This window comes from Carya illinoinensis, chromosome 8, assembly GCF_018687715.1.
Source record: "Carya illinoinensis cultivar Pawnee chromosome 8, C.illinoinensisPawnee_v1, whole genome shotgun sequence".
NCBI classification, from domain to species: Eukaryota; Viridiplantae; Streptophyta; class Magnoliopsida; order Fagales; family Juglandaceae; genus Carya; species Carya illinoinensis.
Genome location: NC_056759.1, coordinates 33,429,112 through 33,449,665, shown reverse-complemented (window position 1 = coordinate 33,449,665; position 20,554 = coordinate 33,429,112). Strand labels below are relative to the sequence as shown.

Sequence of the window (20,554 nt, the reverse complement as noted above, 5' to 3'; positions counted from 1 at the left end):
AGGAAATTGAGGAAAATGGAGTTTTAGAATAATGGGGTTCAATGGATAACATCTAAAACGGTACAGCAGAATGGATTTCTAAAACCAAAAGAGATATATATTATTAATGCAGGTTTCATTACTCAGTCCTCTTTGTTATAGCAGCATTTGAATAATATAATGACTTTGTCCAAAAGGATGTCTGGATGTAAGATTTTGTTGGAAGTTCTACAGCGACCAAGTGGTGTGAATTGAGATATGCAGGAGCATGAATCTGTAAGGACAGACGAATAGAAGAAGATGATGGAATCTTTAATACCTGAAAACCAACACCAGGCATGTTACATGAGTGGCACGACTAACCTGTTTGCTTCATTCTTGGATATAACTCCACTGCATGATGAGAGAGTCAACAACAACTTATATATATTATGCAAATTAGACGGTTTATATGTCAAATTCAAGCATTCATAAGTTATTCGTTAGTGGAAGGAGAGAAAATGGCAAACCAGTAGAACCTAAGTACTGGCTTTTCCATGGAGAGCGCGCGGTTAAGAGAAGGGAGAAGTATGAACTTTATCCATTAGAATTATGCAGCCAATCATTGTGATGGAGGCCAAATTTCTCACAAAAGAGGACGTCTTCATTTCTATATTTTACGAGTACGTACTTTCTGACTTGGATAACTTCAGAATCTGCAACTATATATAGCTCATGTTCTACTCCAACATAACAATCCAAAATTCAGAGTAGAAAATTCATGACCATGAGAGAAAAGGGAACTGCATTTGTTTAACATCTCTAGGAAGTAAATTCATTTCCTTACTTACATGCTCAAGTTAAAATTTTAAAACTTCTGCATTTTGAAGCCTTGCACTAACTTTCCCTTTTCTTTGGGCAAGTAATATTTCTTCTGAAGAATGGATTGACCATCTGCGACATGCGTCGACTGTATGTGACTTTAAGCCTGTTCGGATGTTGAGTTGAGATGAAAGTTGAATAAAATATTATTAGAATATTATTTTTTAATATTATTATTATTTTAATATTTGAAAAAAATTAAATTATTTATTATATTTTGTATTAAAATTTTAAAAAATTATAACAATTAAACAAAATAAATTGAAGATAACTTATGATCCAAACGTCAGTCTCACTCAAGGAGCCAAGCTCTCTAGGGTTTTGTGCCAATTGGCTATGACACCAAAAAAGTATGTTCATTTATTTAAGAAAAATTCTAAACATAAGCTCATACACCACATACTACACTTTTTTTTTTAATTTTTTTTTTCTATAAAGTGGGGTTGAGTCCAAAGACTCCAATGGAAAAAACAAACATAATAAAGGCCCAGATGATATAAAGTGCCATGAAAACATCCACATGATGCTTGCCCTTTTCTATTTATTCGGTGAATCACCCACTAATCATTGCTCTGCTATAAGACAAAATCAATCCCATTGGCCTAAAAGCCAACACATACTTTATTATCCAATAACCTATTTCCACGTCATCAACCAGCTCAAATTAAGAGCCTCCCCCAACTTTTATTTATTGTTTTATCCAATAATATTCCAAATAAATTCATAAGTAATAGACATGCTCATTCTTTTGTGTATATGCTTTTTATTGCATGGCCTTACAAGTATCTAATGAGGCAGACCATACCTAAAATAATGTACCATTGACTGTTATTTCCCAATTGTACTACTCGATCTTGACCGATTCGATGAGAATGACACTCTTTGATCGGTCATTTTCAATGAGGTTATTAGGTGAAAAGTTAAATATTATGTTTGGATAGTGAGATGATCTCAGATAATTTATGAATAGTAATAAAAAATTTATAAAAATCACTTCACTACTCAAACGGAGCCTTAAACCACTTGAGGAGCAAAAATCTAAGATTTTCACTTCTCCCAAATCTCCAATTGGCAAGTACACTAAAATGTTGTTTCTTCTTTTGATGTTGTGTTGAGACAAGATCACAACTAATAATGTTTCACTTGGCGGGTGACGTACAACTTAAAACATTTATCATCACCAAACACTTCACAAGTCCCTTCATATTTTAGCCGTTTTTGTTGATTTTTATTATTGTCACAATTTTTATTTATTTATTTTTGCTTAACTTTGTGTTCAAGATGATATGATTGAACTAACATTCCACCTTCAAGACCACATTCACCATAAGCAAAATGTGTGGAGGATTATGCTTCAAGTGGATCGCTACTTGTCTTTTTGTGCATTACTAAGAAAAATTACATAAAGATTGTCGAATAGTTATGTCAATATTATATTTATTATATAGGAATAAAATGAACTTTATGATTATAAAAATTCAAAAATAAAAATGAAAAGATTGAGCTTGCTCATGGCTAAGGCACTCTCAACCAAATAACAATGTGAGGTGGTATCTTTTGATCTTTACTACCTAGCCTAGTGTAATAGTCTATCACTATTAATTGATAAAACTTCATTGTTAAGCAAATTAAGTAGTCCAAGTTCTTAATATTTCATGATTAAAAATATCAATAATATACGCATAACACTTTTTACAATATTTTATATAACTATATTTTAAAATAAGAGTATTTATGTAAAGTGATGTTATTTTTATAAATTATTTTATAAAAATATTTTTTATTTAAAACACATTTGTATAAAGGGTTGTAGACAACATCATATATATATATATATATAATTATTATTGCTCTCTTTTGTTTTCTAACCAACAATTATTAGAATCGAAGTTCACACGCCATTAGCTATACATATTGAGCTCCTGTTTGGATTTAAAAGTATTTTATTTTATCGCATTTCATAATTATAATTTTTTAAAATTTTTATATAAAATATAATAAATAATTAAAAAAATTTTAAATTTTAAAGTAATAATAATATTTGAATAATATTTTATTTAATTTTCATATTTCATATAAAATCATCTCGTCTCATTTTTAAATCTAAACAATCCTGAATATCATTAAGTTATCCAAACTTAACCATATCATAAATTTGGTAACTCTCTTTTTATTTTCACTAATAGTTATTGTTAAAGTGAAAAATAAATAAAAGGGCCAAAAATATATTATTCCACCAAATAATTCGTTCCTAAAAAACAACTAATTTTCTTAATTCCATTTCTTAAATCAAAATTCTTCAACGGGCCAAAAGGCCATGTGATTAAAGAGCGAGTCCGCGTGGCTACCCTCCCCTCCCCGTGATTGCTCTATAAAGTCTCCCCTCCCCCTCCACTCCTGCCCATCTCTCTCTCTCTCGAGCTAAAATCTCCAAAACTACGTATTTTCCTCTCACTCTCACACAACCTTGATATTCATTCATTCTCCTCGTTGCGGTCTTCCTCCTCGAAGGTATTATATTATTCATACATATATACATACATTGCAAGGCAGGTTCTTGAAGTTTGTTTCTAAAGTCATATTTTCTCGTTTTTAATTTGGTGATCCATCGAAGGTTGCTGTTGGATTGCTTTCCATGGCGTCTTTGATCTCCTACTTAAAATTTGAAGAAGAGTCGAAGCGGAAGAAGCTGTGGAAAACCGGGTACGAGCTGAGAGATCCGAATTCGAGATCCGAAACCAGCTGGAGATCCGAATCTGAGCAGAGGATCTACTCCACCAAGCTTGTCGATGCTCTCCGGCTTGTCCGCCGGAATCCCTCGACAGCGGATAAGGTATCCAGCTTCCGTGAAATACGGGAAGCTGCGGACCGGGTCCTGGCCGTCGCTGCCAAGGGTAGGACTCGGTGGAGCCGGGCGATTCTGGCTAGCCAACTCAGGTTGAGACTCGCCAACAACATGAAGCATAAGAGGGCGAAGGTGACCGGCTGTAGCCGGCCGAAGAGGCTGGAGAAGAAGAGATTTTCACCGACTCTGCAAAGAAAAGCAGGGCTTCTGAGCCGTTTGGTTCCCGGTTGCCGGAAGGTCTCATTCCCGAACCTTCTGGAAGAAGCCACCGATTACATTGCAGCTTTGGAGATGCAGGTCCGAGCCATGACTGCTCTGACCGAGCTCGTCACCGGTCCACCGGTCGATCGGCTCGGCTCGACCTCCAACTCGTAAGACCTTGGCTTTACATAGGCCAGGTGTTCTTTTTTGAATTTTTTTCCCATTTAAATATTGTTTTATGGATTAATATAGTCATGTATTTTACAGTGTACATTGCCGTCTCTGCCTTCCTCGATCTCCACCATCTTAGTTTATTCTTTGTCTGATTGAATTGGAGATGCTACCCAATTTGGTTCTCTTCGAACAGATATCGCCTGCTGATGAGCCTTTTTTTAATTTTTTGGTCTGATACTCTTCTTCATTTTAAACTCTTAAAAAATTCTATCTGTCATCTCTAATTACACATGGTGATGTATCATATATCATGTGGTACCACACACATCACCATGAATGATGGAGCTTGATTGAATTTTAGATAATAAGCAGTATTTCTGTTTTCTTTTTCTTTGGATTTTCGTTTGAAAATCCCAAATCATAAAGGTCAATTGTCAAATCTAAATAATATTATAAAATTAAAAAAATACTTTAGTCACAAAATAATTTTATAAGAAATAATTTTAATAAATTTATTTTTATAAAATTACTTTATAATTATAGTGATTTTTTAAGATAAGAACAAGGTATTAAACACAATCCTTTCTTTGGGAAAATCTAATTAAAAATTAAACATGTTATTGATGTCAAAGTTGATCAATTAGTATGAAAGTATCTATTATTTTAAATATATTTTAATGATTATTGTTTGAACCATTATAAAAGAGTATTAGTAATAGTTTACTCATCTTTATTTTTATTTTCAAATTTGAATAAACTTGCCTTAAAATCACTTACATTAGTTTATCTATTTTTATAATTTTAAATAACTATAAACAGTGATTATTCATATTTAAAGATATCATTTTTCTTCTTCAAATATTATTTTATTATTTTTTCTCTCTCTTCCCAACTCTCTCTTTTCTCTCTCTCTTTTTCTTTTCTCTTCTCTCTTTTGTTGCCCAGATGACTAACACAAGAGGGGAGTGAATTGAGTTGTATTAAAAAAATAACAATTATAAATCAAATATATAATATAAAATATAAACAAAATATGAAATAACAATAAATATAAATAGTAATGGTAAAAGAGTAAGGGTAAGAGAGAAGCAAACTCAGTATGTTAACGAGATTCGGCTCCACTGCCTATGTCCTCGCCTCAAGCTACCCCTTGAGAATTCTCAAATTCACTATTCAACATCTTTCAGGTAGAGATAGAAACCTATTACACCTTTGAACAACATCGCTACAAAGGATCCATGTAGAACACACTCTACACTTGCAATCACCTTACACGTGGTGATTCAACTATTCCCCGTGTAGAATACTTTCTACACGCATAAGGGTTATACATACCCTTTTTCTAATACAAGAACTGATAATGGGTAGGTTATCAGAAAATACTCATCAATGAATGAAATAAGAACAATACAGCGCAAACTATATCTCTCAAAATGAACAAGGATTAAGGCTCAATGCTTAGAGAAGAGAGAATGAAAGCTTTGAATGAATGTTGTATGTTCTTGGTATTGTAAATGTGAAACTCTCAAATGATCTATTTATAGGCATATGAGACTTCATATTCAAATTTAAAAAGATTCACATGTCAAAGACAACATCATTCACTTTTTCAAAAAAATCAAACATAATCTTTTACTTTTGGCATATGACAAAAGGAGCACACTTTCATTTTCAAAAATTCAAATTTAATCTTTTACTTTTTGCATATGACAAAAGGAGCACACTTTCTTTTTCAAAAACTTCAAACCTAATCTTTTACTTTTTGTATATGACAAAAGGAGTACACTTTACTTTTCAAAAAATTCAAACAAAATCATCTACATTTTGTATAAGTCTAAAAAAGCATCAATCACTTTTGAAAATATTCAAATAAAACATGCACATGTGAAAGATGACAATCAATCATCTTTAATATTTTCAAAATTTAACCCTTTAATCAAGGCATGCACATGTAAAAGATGACAATCAATTATCTTTCAAAATTTTCAAATTTAATTTTCAAAAAAATTCATGCACATGTGGAAAATGTATTTTAATGCTTTATGATAAAATATTAATTTTGAACATTAATCCTAATTTTAAATTTTAAGAGATTTACAACATTACTCTATGACTTTAATGCGAACTTGTTTCTTTATTGTTCATGCTTGGTTCTTTGATGTGTTTGACTCCATTGTGTGGACAACTTGAGTTTGAAACTCCTTTATTCTTTGAATTTATTTGTTATCATCAAAATTCATGTGTAGATTTATAATCACATGAAACTTGAAACCTTGGGTTCAACATCTTTATTATTTTATTATTATTTGATCAAAAAATACATAATCTAATATAGAAATTTTTCTTTATATTCAAAATCAATCTTCAAAATATATAATTTTACATATAAAGATAAAGAATTCATTGTCAATTTCTCCCTAACAAAGTCAGTTACCATGCATGTACATATTTGCTTTCAACTTCAAATGTCCATTTTTGTTCATTTCCCTATTTGGGAGGTAACAAAGATTTGGGGGACAAATCTGTCTTTTGGCAAACAAATATGATCTCCTCAAGATATTGATGTAAGAATTGTATTTTCGGGCTATTTTCAAAGGAATAATGTTAGTCTCACACATGAGACGAGATATTTTTAATTGTTTAAAAATTTTATAAAGTGATGGATCCCACTAATTATTTAAAATTATTGGGTGAAAAATATTATGAATATATTAAAAATAAGTAATATCTATTATTAATTTAAAAACTTGTAAATATTTTAACTTTTTCAAAATATATTTTTTATAGTTGGTCGTGATTATTTCAATATTCTCAAATATGAACGCAATTTTTTGTTAAACGAAATTATTTTAATTATGACCTATTTATTATACTATATTTTATAATATTTTAATAAAATAAAAAATTATAATAGATAATTATATAAATTAAAAATATGGTAGTTGTCATTACTGTAGTAACACTGTAGCAACACTGTAGCAGCAGATGAAACTTTGTAGTAGATCAACTGTAGTATTAGTTTTGTAGGCCTATAGTATTACTGTAGCTATAGTTGAAAAATAAGAGATGGGATAAAATTTTGTATTCTTCTGTTTGGACAGACAGATGAAAGATGAAGTACAGCTCATATGAAATAGTTTGTATCATCTTATCTAAGCATCTAAACCGGACCTAAATGGCTTCAAGCTGGACACTTGAAAAATATCTACAAACTCTAGAAATCCTATTAAAATGTATACTCTTCTTAAAATGAGGTAATTGAATCATTCTACATCTCTATATCTGGTTTAAAAATTTTTCTTCATGTACATAATTGGTTGATTTAGTCATTGAAGTGTCTTCCAAAACAGGACCACATTCTTGTTTTAAAGAAGGAGCACCTCCACGTACGATTTGACCATACGAAAAATTATAGCAACATGCTATATGTTATAACTTACCGTAGTTAAGATGCACCTTTTTAAAACATAACATTTTAAGAATACAAATTATAGTATTTTGTAACACTCATTTATATATGTGTATATATATATATATATTTTCTAGAATTTTAGTATTTTCCTTTTTTGGTTTTTTAATGCGAGAAAAGGCTGGGAAGGAAGTCATGAAGGTGAGAGGTGAGAATTGAGAGTAATCAAATCTTCTTTAGTAAATTTGGAAACAAAAATGATATTTGTAATCGTATAATGCATAAGCATTACGTAATCTTTTTGAATATTACATGAAAAAAAAAATTAAATAATAGATCCCACATTTTTAAAAGAATTGTATAGTACTTACAGATTCCACGACTGTATCTAACATTACATATTTGTTAACGAGGACAAGCTGACTCACCACCTCATGTGCCTGAACATGCATGCATGCCCTACAATCTCAAGTACTGCTCTGACGACCCTCAACCCCACCCCTCTTCCAAGCAATGGCTTGCATGTGAGTATGAAAAATCTTGAGTGAGTCATTAATTATAAGAATATTACGATTTTGTTTTTCCTTTTACACAATGTGCATTCATCTACATTGTTCCGAGAACAAACATTGTGGTCAAGGACAAGGCATTTTGGGGACCAGCCGTGGAATCACGTGGAGGCCAGACAGGGCGATGGCCCCCTCGACCCTCTATCTAGAAACTAAAATTTCTTTAGCTCCAAACAATAATTTAAAAAGAAAAAAAAAAAAACTTTTTTGAAAACCCGAAGTTTTGATGTCTAAAATATTAATATATAAAATTTATGGAAATAATTATAATTTTAGTAAAAGATATTAATATATATGTTAGACATTATTTCATGCATGGATAAAACTTCCCGCCGGAGGGGCATGAAAGCTGCCCAGCCATCGTAGAGTGAAAAACGGTGAGGAGGCGCGCCGAGACTCAAGGACGACAGGATGGGATACTAATTTATTTTTCCAAGCTTTTAGGGCGATCGAACAGAGACTGTCTAGCTGTCAGTTTTTGGATCAAGACCGGAAATGAGAGCGAGCTAGGCTGAGTGAATCGAAATTAATTAGGACCACATGAAAAATTAAATGCATGTGTTGTTTTTATTGAATGCTTTTGTCTGTCCAGAAAACCTCATTAGTCATTCATGTCTGTGTTGCTTAATTGCTTTTCTTCATTTCTTCCCTTTGATCTTTATGCACCATAATAACTCACATGCATCCATGTGCCTTTTCTTCATTTCATTTAACAAACACACACACTCTCTCTCTCTCTCTCTCTCTCTCTCTCTCTCGTTTGAATAACTGATAGCTCCTGTAGTAGAGTAGGAATTAAAATCCTTATGACTTTATAAGTTTGTAGGGTTGGGTGGCTTTCACATGCATCCATCTCTCTCTCTCTCTCTCTCTCTCTCTCTCTATATATATATATAGCTAATACGTTAATTTGAGCTAGCTAGGACAAGTAACTAAGGTACGATATTTAGCACTATGACTTTTCATGAGCCATGCATGCGTGACAATTAATATTGACATATAGCATATTCAAGTGCATTTATGTTGTGAGGAAATTAGTGTATATACCTGTATAGCTAGCTAGCTACTTGTTGAAAACAGCATAAAAAAATTTCTGAATATTAGGTGAACCATTAATTAAAAGCCTCACGTGGATGTGGTAATTGATCATTTATGTCTCTCCCTTCAATTCTCTAATGCATGAATGCATGGCACATTGTTTTTGGAGCTTCTAGCTATAAATATACCCATGCATGACACATTTAATTCCAAGCATATTGATTTTCCTCCATTCTTGATTATATTTTAAATCTTCCTTTTAATTGTTTGCTTGTAAATTCAAATTTAAGACCTCGTTTGGATTCAGAAAATATCTCATCTCATCTCATTATTATAATTTTTTTAAAATCTCATATAAAATATAATAAATAATTTAATTTTTTTTAATTTTAAAATAATAATAATATTTTATTCAATTTTTATATAAAATTATCTAATTTTATCTAAGAATCCAAACTAACCCTAAATTTGTGTTCTTTTAAATTATTCTATTATGAGGACACCACAAGCATGCATTTCCACTTGCTTCCTTCTGATCTTTTAAGTTTATAAACCTCCAAAATTGGGATGAAGGGGGGTCTCAAAAATGGTTTGTTTTTACACCCACTTTTCCGACTGAATTCCGACACGAGGGCTAGTCCTGTGGGCCACATGTCAACTTCTGAGTATAATTTTGAAGCTGACAAATTGTCACCACATGGTACCATCATTGCTTTTACACCGAATGGCGTGTCACTATTTTTATCAAGTCCACGCATAAATTTATATATATATATATATTTTCTGCAATATTCTCAATTTTATTTGTGAAAATTGGGAATTAGTCCTCTCCCAATAATATATACAATAAACATAATCATCGGAGTACTTTTATCATCAGAAACTTGGGGATTCTATATTAAGTACATTGAGGGTTTAAGGCCTAGCTAGGCTTAGGTTTGGGGATAAGTCGTATTTAACCACTTGACGTGATTACTTTTGGAAAACACTCAGATTACATGTGTATTTTGACCATCAATTTGACACCCAAGTTGCATCCAAAGGCACAAAACGACAACGAGAGAGAGAGAAGTTTTGAGTTATCCAAGTGACAAAGTCCAAGGACAACCGCCCCAGAAGTGAAAGGTCACATACCAACGTTTTGGGCTGGCCCCCCTGATAGAGTTAGAGACAAGAAATGCGTGTCGAATCAGGCTTTTGGACAGGTAGTCTCACCGATTGACAACATTGTGCGTGGTGGTCATGTGGTGCCATAAATTAAATTAAATAATTGAATGCACCCCACGTGGCAGGCACGGCACCATTCATTATCTCCCCAATCTCCTCTCTAAAATTAGGTTTTTTTTTTTTAATAATTTTTTTAATTTTTGTGTGTAAATAATAATATTAATTATTTCCTTTGTCAGTCTGTCTTGTGACAAACATAAAGTTTGACCCAAAGATCAAACACGTACGTGGTTGCTCTATCAAACACGTACGTGGTTGCTCTGTGGCCTCGAAAATGACACCTGATTCTTTCTTGTCTGGATAGTTTCGGTTCCCTAGCGTCAATTAGAAAACTTCTATTTATAACTCTAACGTCGCGTTTGCTCCTAAGAAATTTTTATTTTAAATATAAATTTTTTATTTTATTATTATAAATTTTTTCAAATTTTCATATAAAATATAATAAATAATTTAATTTTTTCTTAACTTTTTTAAATCCTAATATAATAATAATATTAAAATATAATATTTTAATATTTAATTTTAAAATTCAAAATTTTTATCTGAAAATTCTCAGTGGTTAAGTAGAACCCAAGTCTCTAATACACTATATCATTCTTCTTATTATTTTTTTATCTTCTCAAATATATAATATATGAATAATTAATAGAAAAATTTAATTATTTTAAAAAGAATAAAACTAAATAATTTAAAAAAATAAAAAATTGTATAATATATAGTATATGAAGCTTGTAAATAATAAAATTCTTTTCAATTATAACTTTTTGATCAATTGTTACATATTTATATATAAATAAATTTATAAATTAATATGAATTTATATGACTCGTCAGATTTATTTTATATTAAAAATAATTTTACAATTTGACATATTGCATCAAATTATGTCAATTTATGAATTCATTTTTATATAATTCCTTTATATTTAAAATATTTCTCTATTTTTTGTGTCTATTTTCTTTTTATTTATGTCTTTAAATTTTAGAGCGATTTACCAGCCTTCGTGTTAAAGACATTTTTATAGGGTTAACAACGCACTAATAAGATATGAAAAAGGAAAATACTAGCATGTTTTATGAGTTTGCGCTTTCATTTTGGCCATTTATATATTTAAATTTTTTTATTTAATTAATAAGTAAGACAATGATTTTTAATGTATTGGTATATTTTTTTTATTTTTAAAAATATTTAAATATGTTAAAAAATTATAAAAAAGAAAAAAAGAAAAAAATAAAATAAAATTTATACTAATAGACACATTCAATGGTCAAAATTAGATGACACACTATCACCACCCTATGAAAAAATGGTAATGATCATATGAAATTATTAGAATGTTCTATTTATGGAGAAAGTTAGAAGCCTAAGATTTATATAATTATATTGATTGATTGAATTTATTTTTTTTAAATTACATAAAAAATTCATATTTTCAGATTTTTAATTTAAATTAAAATAAAAAAATTAGGTAATAAAATAATAATAATAAAATATAAGAGTATCATTATCTAAATCTAAATTATTTAATTAAGATTTTAAAACGTTTGCTACCAGCGGGCCTACCACTACCACTAGCTTTGGATGATGATCAACATTTTAAACTTTTACTATTATGTTAATGTTTTTTTAACGTTTGCGCGGCTCGAAGAAGCTGAACACTATTTTGTAGGAAAATTTTCAGACATACTCCGAAATGGTAAAAATATTAACCAGAGAAACTTTGTCACTGTTGGCCAATACTTCCGGATATAATCTGTCCATTTCTATCCCTTGCGTTTCATTTCTTCCTAACAACAAACGGTACGTTCTACGAATCGACGATGATCGTTGTCTCTTTATTTTTTTGCTTCTGATTTCACATTTTGTTTGGTTGCGGAGAAAACCAACGAAAAACATTACCGAGGAAATTTTAATCTTATGAGTCCTTTTTTCGTTTGCTTGTTGACCTAACCTCAAAATGAAAAAACCCATGCTAGCTAATTCAATTTAACCGTTTATGGCTCATGTAATAAGTACGGCTCTTTATTTCCTCGTCCAATCCCGAAGTTATTTTTTACATTTTCTCTGCGACCAAACGGAGCCTTCCGGTTCTTACAATGTGGTTGTTTTGTATTTTTTTTAATATATATGTGTTTAGTAATTTTATTCAAGTTTTTTTTGATTTTTTTCCTGGGTATAACTTCCATTTTTTTTTATTGGTTGCAAGATCATGAGCTCTTGAATTATGGGCTTTTATTTGATCGCAGTATTGGATTAGCTGAAAAGGTTGCGGTTTTTCCCATCTTCTTGTGAAAGTTTTGATTTTTAATGTTAAAAAGGACTGATTTGGTGTAAACATTTGGGTTATTGAGATTAGACAGTTGGAGGGAAAGTGAAAGGAACTGTTTATGTAATGGATCATGGTTATTCAGAGGAAAGTGATTCAATGGTTGATTTGGAAAGTGGTGAGAAAACAAGCGAAGATGATGGAATTGAAGATTTGGATGTGGTTGGTAAGAATGCAAAGAAAATGTTGGGTAGTCCGAGGAGTGGATGTAATGGTTTTGGCGGATCAGGGAGGGATATTGATGGGTTGGGTTCGAGCAACAATGTTTTACAGTCTGGTGACGTGGAGGGGAAGACAGCGGGTATGGTGGAGATGAAAATGGCAAAAGAGAAAAGGAGAATTAGGAGCTTTAAGAAGCCTCCCAAACCGCCTCGTCCTCCTAATAGTCCGTCATTGGATGTAGCAGATATGAAGTTGGTCAGAGAAATTTATGAGCTTGCAAGATTGAGGCGTGCAAGGATTGAAAGAAGGAAGGAAATAAAGAAAAGGAGAGCAGGTAAAGCATCATCGTCAAATGCTAACCTTATTGCGCTGGTCATCACCACACTCTTCTGCTTTGTCATAATCTTCCAAGGTACTTTTGTCCTACTAATCGTGGTTACCACTTTGGAGATTGCATTATGTTGTCACTGATTGGTTACTTAAATATTTCTTTCCTTTTTTTTCTTCGCAAACTCATCTCATCATACTAAAGGGTTATCAATGAATCAGCACTACTAATAGCATTTTTATGATACTTTTCAAAGCCGACGACTTTGTAGTTTTATGGAAGTCATCGATAGCAAATTAAACATGCACTCGTGATATCTTTTATTTTGTTCCTGTTCAAGTTTGCTTTTGCTTTTAATTCCAATATTGCTGAGTATGTTAATTATAGGATAATATCCTTAGATTCGAGAATAGGCATGTAAAAAGCTTTTTTAAAAACGAAAAATTGAAAAACTATTCTACCACTGAAGTGCTTACATTGCAAAGATTAATCCTATCAAATTTCTATAACAAGGGAATTGTGATGAAAATGAAGCTATGTATATTAGGCCAAATTACCCCTTATAATTTTTTTGTTTTGTTTTTGCTTGCATTTCCATATCTATAGTTGCTCTTCATTTAGGAATCATAATGTGCCTCTTTTTTTTTTCAACTTTCAGGTATCTTGGGGTCTCGTGTGTGATGTATCTAGACGTGTTAGTCTTCACTTGGTACCAAGTACATTCATGTATATCTGCTTTTTGACCCTTTTGTCCTTTCTCTCCGCTGTTATTGTTTTGGTTTGGCTTTGCAATCCATATTACAATTTTATTCCATATTGGATGATATCTCAGAAAAGCAACCCGTCCTGAATTGATAAATATCAATGCTACTCGTTTCTAGTTCCTTTTTTTGCTAGGACTTGTGCAAATGTTCGTAATTCTTTGTTATGTAGCTTCAAAGTACCGCTCTTTTATACATTTGTGTGATTGTAGACGACATAATGGGATTTACCAACCAAGGAAATATATAAGAACACTGACTTCACATCCATGCTCTCTCTCTCTCTCTCTCTCTGGTTGTGTATCTGTCTATCTATCCATCTGTTTATCTATTTATCTTTCTGTCTCTATCCTTGAATGACCAATTCTGTAGGCAAGCTCATTTGTAACTTGAGATATTTTCAGATGTTTGCTTTAGAAGCGTTCAAAGGTTAGTCTCCACAAATTTCCTAAGTGTGCAATGATGGCAATTGGTGGTGAGATTCAAGTTGAGTACTTCAGCATCCTTCTGCAAGGGAACCAATGGACCCGATTCTAGGTTTCCCAAGTATGTTGCCCTGTATGCATTACAACTTTCAATGTGCAAAGATGTCTGTGCAAGTACTACCTGCATTTTGGGTAAGCAATCTTATGCCTAGTTACATAAGCTGGTGTTTGGTTCTTGTTTTCTGCAAGTAGTGTAGGTAACTTGTCTGTTTTTAAGAATTCTCCAGTTGGTATGTAAGTCATCCTCGGATCAGGTCTCCAAAGGCATTACCGCCAGTTAGAAAGTTAAAATTTTTTTACAGCCATTTTTCTTCAGTTGTAGACTTGTAGAAAAATTGTCAAATTTTGTTGGTTTTTGAAGCGAAATTTTGTACAGCTGCAGAAAAATCTAGACGTTGCATTTTTTGGTTCCTGCTAAATCTTGCGTTCCACAATGTATGCTTCTATTATATGTCAGTCTCTAACATATGCATGTGGAGGCCTTTCCTGCAGGGTAGGTTGGAACTCTGAATCCTGATTTGCAGATACATGAAATTGGCCTCGATTATCCAAACTGGCCACGGTTATCATCTCACAGGGCACAAAGCACTAAGAGCTGGATTCACAAGGAATTTGACCACAGCCTGGCAGAACATTGTTTCAGTTTTTGGTGGAATATCTGATGTCATGTGGCTAGACCTCGAGAAATTTCTTCCCATTGCGTTTATGATAACTGAGTGTAATATTATCATATACTATATATATAATGCTATATGGTAGGTTCCCATTCCACTCCTATCCTACGCTGTTGATGAAATATAATTTATCAACATTTAAATTTGTTATTTTGAAAAGAAAAATTCTATGCACTATATTAATATCTTACTTTTATTCCACTACGGAAGATGTGATATACTTATAATTATTTGGTGATCTTTTATTGGATAATTTTTTATAATTCAATAGTGATAGATGTGTCAAATTTTACGTAATAGGATGAAAGTGTAGCATATAGTATTACTCTTCAAATCTCATCCCGGTTAGATCCACTTTAATCAGTAAAGGTGAGAGAATGCAGATAAAGTCGGTAAATAAAAACTCATGTGAGAACGCAAAAGGAGGGATGAGTGCCTCCCCTCTTATAGGGGGAAGAACATGGATTCAACATAATATTAGAAAAGACTGCTGATATTCTTTAGCTTACATTTACCGGTTGATAACATTACAATCATATGTGCTTCAAACAGAAAGGTGGAATCCAAATCCATAACAAGGCCTCCTGCTCAGCTAGAACAATTTTTTGTTTCGCTGTTCAGAAGTCACTCTGCAATAACAAATTATATGGTTAATGCATGCAACTACCAAACTGTTTAACCATGCATGGTACACAACGCACAAGTACTTAGAATTAAAACAACGAATCCTGTCCACTAAATTCTTACATTTAGATGCTAAAACTCTTCAAGACAAAAACAGTTTCATGTGTAAATGTCCAGCTATCATGTTCTCCAGTAGACAACAATCTTGCTCTTAAATCCTTAAATGACTAGTTACTAAGAAACTAATTACGATTTCAAAGGCTTAGCTCGAGGCCTCCAGAGTCCCAGCCGATACTTGTGGGCATATTTCAATATCAGCTTCCTCTGCAAAACAAAAATAAGATGTTAGAAAATATGGAAGTTGACCAGAATAATCATGCCCCAAATATAATATATAGACTTGATCATGCCATATTTTCCCCCCTGAAAATCTCATAATCGAAATTCATTCAGGCCAAGCCCAATGTACTAAATGTAATTTACCAATGCAAAAGAAGTTAATTGTGAAATCCATCCATCAGACCATGAAATGACATCTGGCTAAGACAGCCATGGTCAAAGGTCTAAGCATTCATCCTCACAAGTAAAACAGTTACATATATCAAATAAAAGAACCATAATCAAACAATACGATGATAATCTCATTTGTTTTCACAACACATCTCATCTAATCATTACAACTTTCCTAAATTCCCACACAAAATAAAATAAACAATTCAACATTTTCAAATCCCAAAACAATAATAATATTAAAAAAATAAATTCTAACAATATTTTATTCAATTTTGAACTTTGATCTCATCTCATATAATCTGCGAATACAAACAAGGCAAAGTTGTTACATGACATCTTCAAAACCATCATAAATCTATCAGTCCAATTATCTTTTGGCAATCAACCAAAGTCCCATATTCCATAGACCAACGTCTATCAGATTCTCATAGCATAGAAAAGAATAACACTAACATATCATGACATGGTAACTGCAAACTTCGTGTGATAAATGTCAAGCTGTGATATCAGCCAAAAGCCACGAAAGAAGATCATAGGGTCATCAACATGGTAACTCAAAGAAAAATAATCAGCTGCCAGGTTGGAATGTATTGCTAGTGATTTCAAAAAAACAAAAGAACAAAAAACTATAACCCAAAACACAGCAAGAAATTTGAGGCAAAAACATATCATCTAGAGAAACATTATTCATCACAACTGGGACTGAAAATTGGTTGCATAAATACAAAATAGTGAAAATGGAGTAGATTTGAATGTTAATCAATTCAATGTGCATATCTCTTCTTCGAGTCATCTTTTTTTTTCGCCAACCTAATAGATTACTGTGCACATTGAAGAAGAGAGATGCACATAATGAAATCTCAAACAGGTGTATAGATTACTGTGCCAGGTGAGCAAATATGAAGCTTTGCATATGTTATATGAGCTTCTATATATCCTTTCAAGGTTTTGCCTAATACCGTGCAAAAATTAAGAAATAGTTCATTCTGATTCTACACTTAATTAGACAAGCATATCATAGCTAGGCTACAATGGGAAAAATATAGAGAACCTTTCAGACAAGACATGCATCAGACTGTATAGTCTCTGGCCTAACTTGAAGTCCTTGCAATATATCAGCATAATGGGGCTGTATAAGTTATAGTTTTGTTGCAAGCTCTGTCTTGATATGCATGTATGGCAGGACAGAACTTAACTTATTGATTTAGGAGCAACCTTTTGTTTTTCTCTTTTATATATTAAATCTTATTTTCTGCCCTAGAAGCAACCTTACAAAAGGAGAAACCAGAAACTTCTCGATACAAACTCCAAAGTGCAAATATTTCTAGCCACAACTATGATGAAACCGGTGTGCATATCAGACAGGAATGCATGCGGGCACAACTAAGAAGAATTTGCAGTGAATACCTGCTGGCATGGAATGCCAAGTTTCTTGAGCTTGAGAGTGCGAGTGACGAGCAGCTTCTGAAAGTCACCAATCTCAGATTCAAGCTTAGCCACGTGGGACTCAACCCCTTTCCCTATTCCATTTAAAAACTCTGGTATGCCAACCTTTTCTGCAACGACAACAATCAGAGCCTCAAACTCAATTACTCAGCCCAACAACCGGAACCTTTTCCTGGTGAAAAATATTAGTAATTAGAGGAATGAGAAAACAAGACCTCTCCTCAACTGAGCCTAATCCAACGATTTGGCTTAGTTTATGCAAGTTTTTTTTTTTTTTTTAATTTCAAAAACAAAATTCAGAAAACCCAGACAGCTCAAAAAGAATATCGTGAACAATCAATTTCCTTCTCCTTTGGAATTATCTCAGTAATTCAGAAACCAAAAAAGGTCAATGCTTGGTTTGGTTGCAAAGAAATGGAATCAAATTGTTGCAACTTCCATTTTTTTTCGAACATCCGGGACCCCAGAAAGAGCCAACCTTTACTCTCACCCCACATTTATATTCGTTGATATATGTTTTTCGCTATTAAGAAAATATAAACAACATCAGATCTTTGGAATGCCATCCTAAGTTTGTTCAGAAACCAAATGAAAGTAAAAAGTAATGACACAAAAGAAAGGGGAAAAAAAAAATAAATGCTTCATTTTTTTATACAGAATGCTTCATATTACCTCGTATAACTATTTAGCATGGTAGACACAAAATTATTTTCAGCAAGATCCCAAAAGAAAAAAAAAAAAAAATCATTACACCCAGAAATTGCTTCTCCTTTCCCAAAATTTCTTACATTTTTAAGAAACGAAACGGAGAGAGAATACCGTCTGATGGGTATGTGATAAACTCAGAGAAAAACCTCACCTACATAAAGAGATGCTTTGGAGAAGAATCTAGAGAACCCAGGTGTTGGATGCGGATGTGGGGAGATGGAAATCGCTCTCGCTTTGAAGATTATTTGCCTCCATGCCATCGTCTCCTCACTAGCCTCTAGAGTTTAACTCGCGAATACAGGCCATTGCAGCTCTAAATTGGGGAGTTCCCATGATATGACTTCGAGAGTGATTCACAGACGGCATGTCGTATATGAAAATCCCGGAAAGGAAATACGACTTTAAAGAAGCCCAATTCCACGGCCCAAGCCATAGTCGAATGTATACAAACATACATGGATTAACAATTAACTAAATTTTATATTTTTAATAAGGAATAATGATATTAACTATATCAGTTGTAGTTAAAAGAATAATATTAAATACAGTTATGAGTTATGCAAACGTCGTGCACTCCTTTAAAAAATGAGTAGGATCTATTATTAAAAAATTAATTTTTTCATGTGGATCTAATTCTTTTTCACTTTTTTTAAAATGAGTGCTCGACCCTTATACAATTCATGACTACAAATATTATTTCTCTAGTATAAATGGGCAATTGACCAATAATTTGTACCTTTTTTTTAACAAAGATCTTAGGTGTGAGAATAGTTTTATTATTATATATATATTTAAATATCTATATATATATAGAGAGAGAGAAACAGATTTCATTCATAATGAAATACAAGTACATAGGATCACAAAGAAGTATACTTACAAAAACAGCATCTAATAAAAACTCTAGATTGGATAAAATCTAGACATTGATGCCACTATTGTATAATGTCTTTCACAAAACAAGCATGTCTTGCAAGTGACTGGCTTGAGTTCCTTATCGACTAACATGGATCACATCACACACTTTGAACCAAAGAAGAAGATATTGAATTTCTGCAATCACTAAACCCAGTCTAGATAAATTCGATTATTTAGAACAAATCACTTCAATAATAGTCAAAGAATCCCATTTTAAAATCATATTAGAAACACCCAAATGCAATATTAATTGTAAATCCTGTAATGTAGCTAAAACTTCAATATCATCTACCTTAAACAACACTTATATTATCTCTTAAAACAACACCAATACTAGCTAACTCTGAAGGTTGAAATAAGATACCATCAAAATTAAGTTTAACCTAATTTTGTGGAGGAGCTTCCAAGAGTATAGTTGAAAAAGGTGATTTGTTGCAACCTATAGTTTAACAAGGGAATTGAAAATGCGATGGTCTTGACTCTTTAGGAGAATTTGTTGTGCAGTCTGGGGTGGTTTATAGGGAATTTATCTTTCTTGAAGTGGACAATTTCTCATATGAAATTATTTTCTTGTATGGAAGTTGTGTAATTAGTTGTTTTTATCAAATGAGCTGGTCTTGACTCTTTATTCCTCATCCTTGATTGACTATTCTTGTTATTTATTTCGTTTCAAGTTGTTTCATGATTTCTGCAATGATGGATGATTATTTTTCTCGATAATTTGCATGTTGATTTAGTTAACCAAAACATTCAAACTCCAGAATCCAAATATATCCAAAACACTGAACTTGAAAATAAAGTTGATAACTTTCATAACAACTCAATGGCTCACTGGCAAACTTGTATATATCGTTATCTTTCTATTGTATATTTGAAAAGCATCTGATCTTGTAAAATCCTATTTAAACATAATGAAAACTATCATCTGGTATTGTCTTAAACCAGATCATTCTCACACTTTAACTGGTTTCTGTTACATGTTTGCAGGAAAAGAGAATCACACAACATAATTATTTTGTGTACGTAAACCCTTTTTTTAATGGTGAAATAAGTTGTATCAAAACCCACTTGTTCACCGAGAAAGATTTTCCTAGGAGCCATTGTTTTAGGTAGTTAATCATTTAATCAAAATCATGTGGTTAGCTAGAAATGCTGAGGGTCGTGGGTTTGCATGCGTTTCTTACTGAATGGACAACAAGGTTAAATCATCTGACATCTGACACTCACTTCTTTATAAGGCAGCGAGCAAGTTTGATGAATACAGTTGTTTTAAGTCTAAGGTGCCAATTAAATTGAAACATTACTC

General features: G+C 32.2%; 3 protein-coding genes across 8 annotated transcripts; 2 read left to right on the top strand and 1 right to left on the bottom strand.

Annotated features, from left to right (window-relative positions):
- Positions 1 to 3,210: 3,210 nt before the first annotated feature.
- Positions 3,211 to 4,157, top strand: LOC122318101 (transcription factor bHLH149-like). The gene is made up of 2 exons (XM_043135240.1): positions 3,211 to 3,351; positions 3,455 to 4,157. The coding sequence occupies exon 2, from the start codon at positions 3,476 to 3,478 to the stop codon at positions 4,058 to 4,060; it is 585 nt and encodes a 194-aa protein (XP_042991174.1). The 5' UTR covers positions 3,211 to 3,351; positions 3,455 to 3,475; the 3' UTR covers positions 4,061 to 4,157.
- A 7,797-nt stretch (positions 4,158 to 11,954) lies between these two features.
- On the top strand, positions 11,955 to 15,136 carry LOC122319236. Of its 5 annotated transcripts, none has more exons than XM_043137210.1 (5): positions 11,955 to 12,103; positions 12,550 to 12,568; positions 12,660 to 13,203; positions 14,285 to 14,497; positions 14,858 to 15,136. In XM_043137210.1, the coding sequence occupies exons 1-4, from the start codon at positions 11,997 to 11,999 to the stop codon at positions 14,341 to 14,343; spliced, it is 729 nt and encodes a 242-aa protein (XP_042993144.1). In that variant the 5' UTR covers positions 11,955 to 11,996; the 3' UTR covers positions 14,344 to 14,497; positions 14,858 to 15,136. The 5 variants fall into 5 exon arrangements, with proteins under 5 accessions (XP_042993144.1, XP_042993146.1, XP_042993143.1 ...); XM_043137212.1 differs by lacking the exon at positions 11,955 to 12,103 and adding an exon at positions 13,778 to 13,845 and having other exon boundaries at positions 12,110 to 12,568; XM_043137209.1 differs by lacking the exon at positions 11,955 to 12,103 and having other exon boundaries at positions 12,110 to 12,568; positions 14,890 to 15,136.
- A 330-nt stretch (positions 15,137 to 15,466) lies between these two features.
- Positions 15,467 to 18,667, bottom strand: LOC122319237. 2 transcript variants are annotated; one of them, XR_006245038.1, is made up of 4 exons: positions 18,482 to 18,664; positions 17,584 to 17,732; positions 15,787 to 15,987; positions 15,467 to 15,668 (listed from the first exon to the last, which is right to left on the bottom strand). XR_006245038.1 is itself a non-coding variant. In XM_043137213.1 (4 exons), the coding sequence occupies exons 1-4, from the start codon at positions 18,588 to 18,590 to the stop codon at positions 15,632 to 15,634; spliced, it is 369 nt and encodes a 122-aa protein (XP_042993147.1). In that variant the 5' UTR covers positions 18,591 to 18,667; the 3' UTR covers positions 15,467 to 15,631. The 2 variants fall into 2 exon arrangements, 1 of the variants encoding a protein (XP_042993147.1); XM_043137213.1 differs by having other exon boundaries at positions 15,914 to 15,987; positions 18,482 to 18,667.
- Between the last annotated feature and the right edge of the window lie 1,887 nt (positions 18,668 to 20,554).

Bases quoted from the DNA above. Each gene is read 5' to 3' on its own strand.
- LOC122319236 (XM_043137209.1), top strand. From the start codon at position 12,431: ATGTGTTTAGTAATTTTATTCAAGTTTTTTTTGATTTTTTTCCTGGGT. The intron at 12,569-12,659 runs GTTGCGGTTTTT...TATTGAGATTAG, and splicing joins GTATTGGATTAGCTGAAAAG to ACAGTTGGAGGGAAAGTGAA. The intron at 13,204-14,284 runs GTACTTTTGTCC...AGATATTTTCAG, and splicing joins CTTTGTCATAATCTTCCAAG to ATGTTTGCTTTAGAAGCGTT.
- LOC122318101 (XM_043135240.1), top strand. From the start codon at position 3,476: ATGGCGTCTTTGATCTCCTACTTAAAATTTGAAGAAGAGTCGAAGCGG.
- LOC122319237 (XM_043137213.1), bottom strand. From the start codon at position 18,590: ATGGCATGGAGGCAAATAATCTTCAAAGCGAGAGCGATTTCCATCTCC. The intron at 17,733-18,481 runs GTGAGGTTTTTC...TTGTCGTTGCAG, and splicing joins CAAAGCATCTCTTTATGTAG to AAAAGGTTGGCATACCAGAG. The intron at 15,669-15,913 runs GTAATTAGTTTC...TTGTTATTGCAG, and splicing joins CGAGCTAAGCCTTTGAAATC to AGTGACTTCTGAACAGCGAA.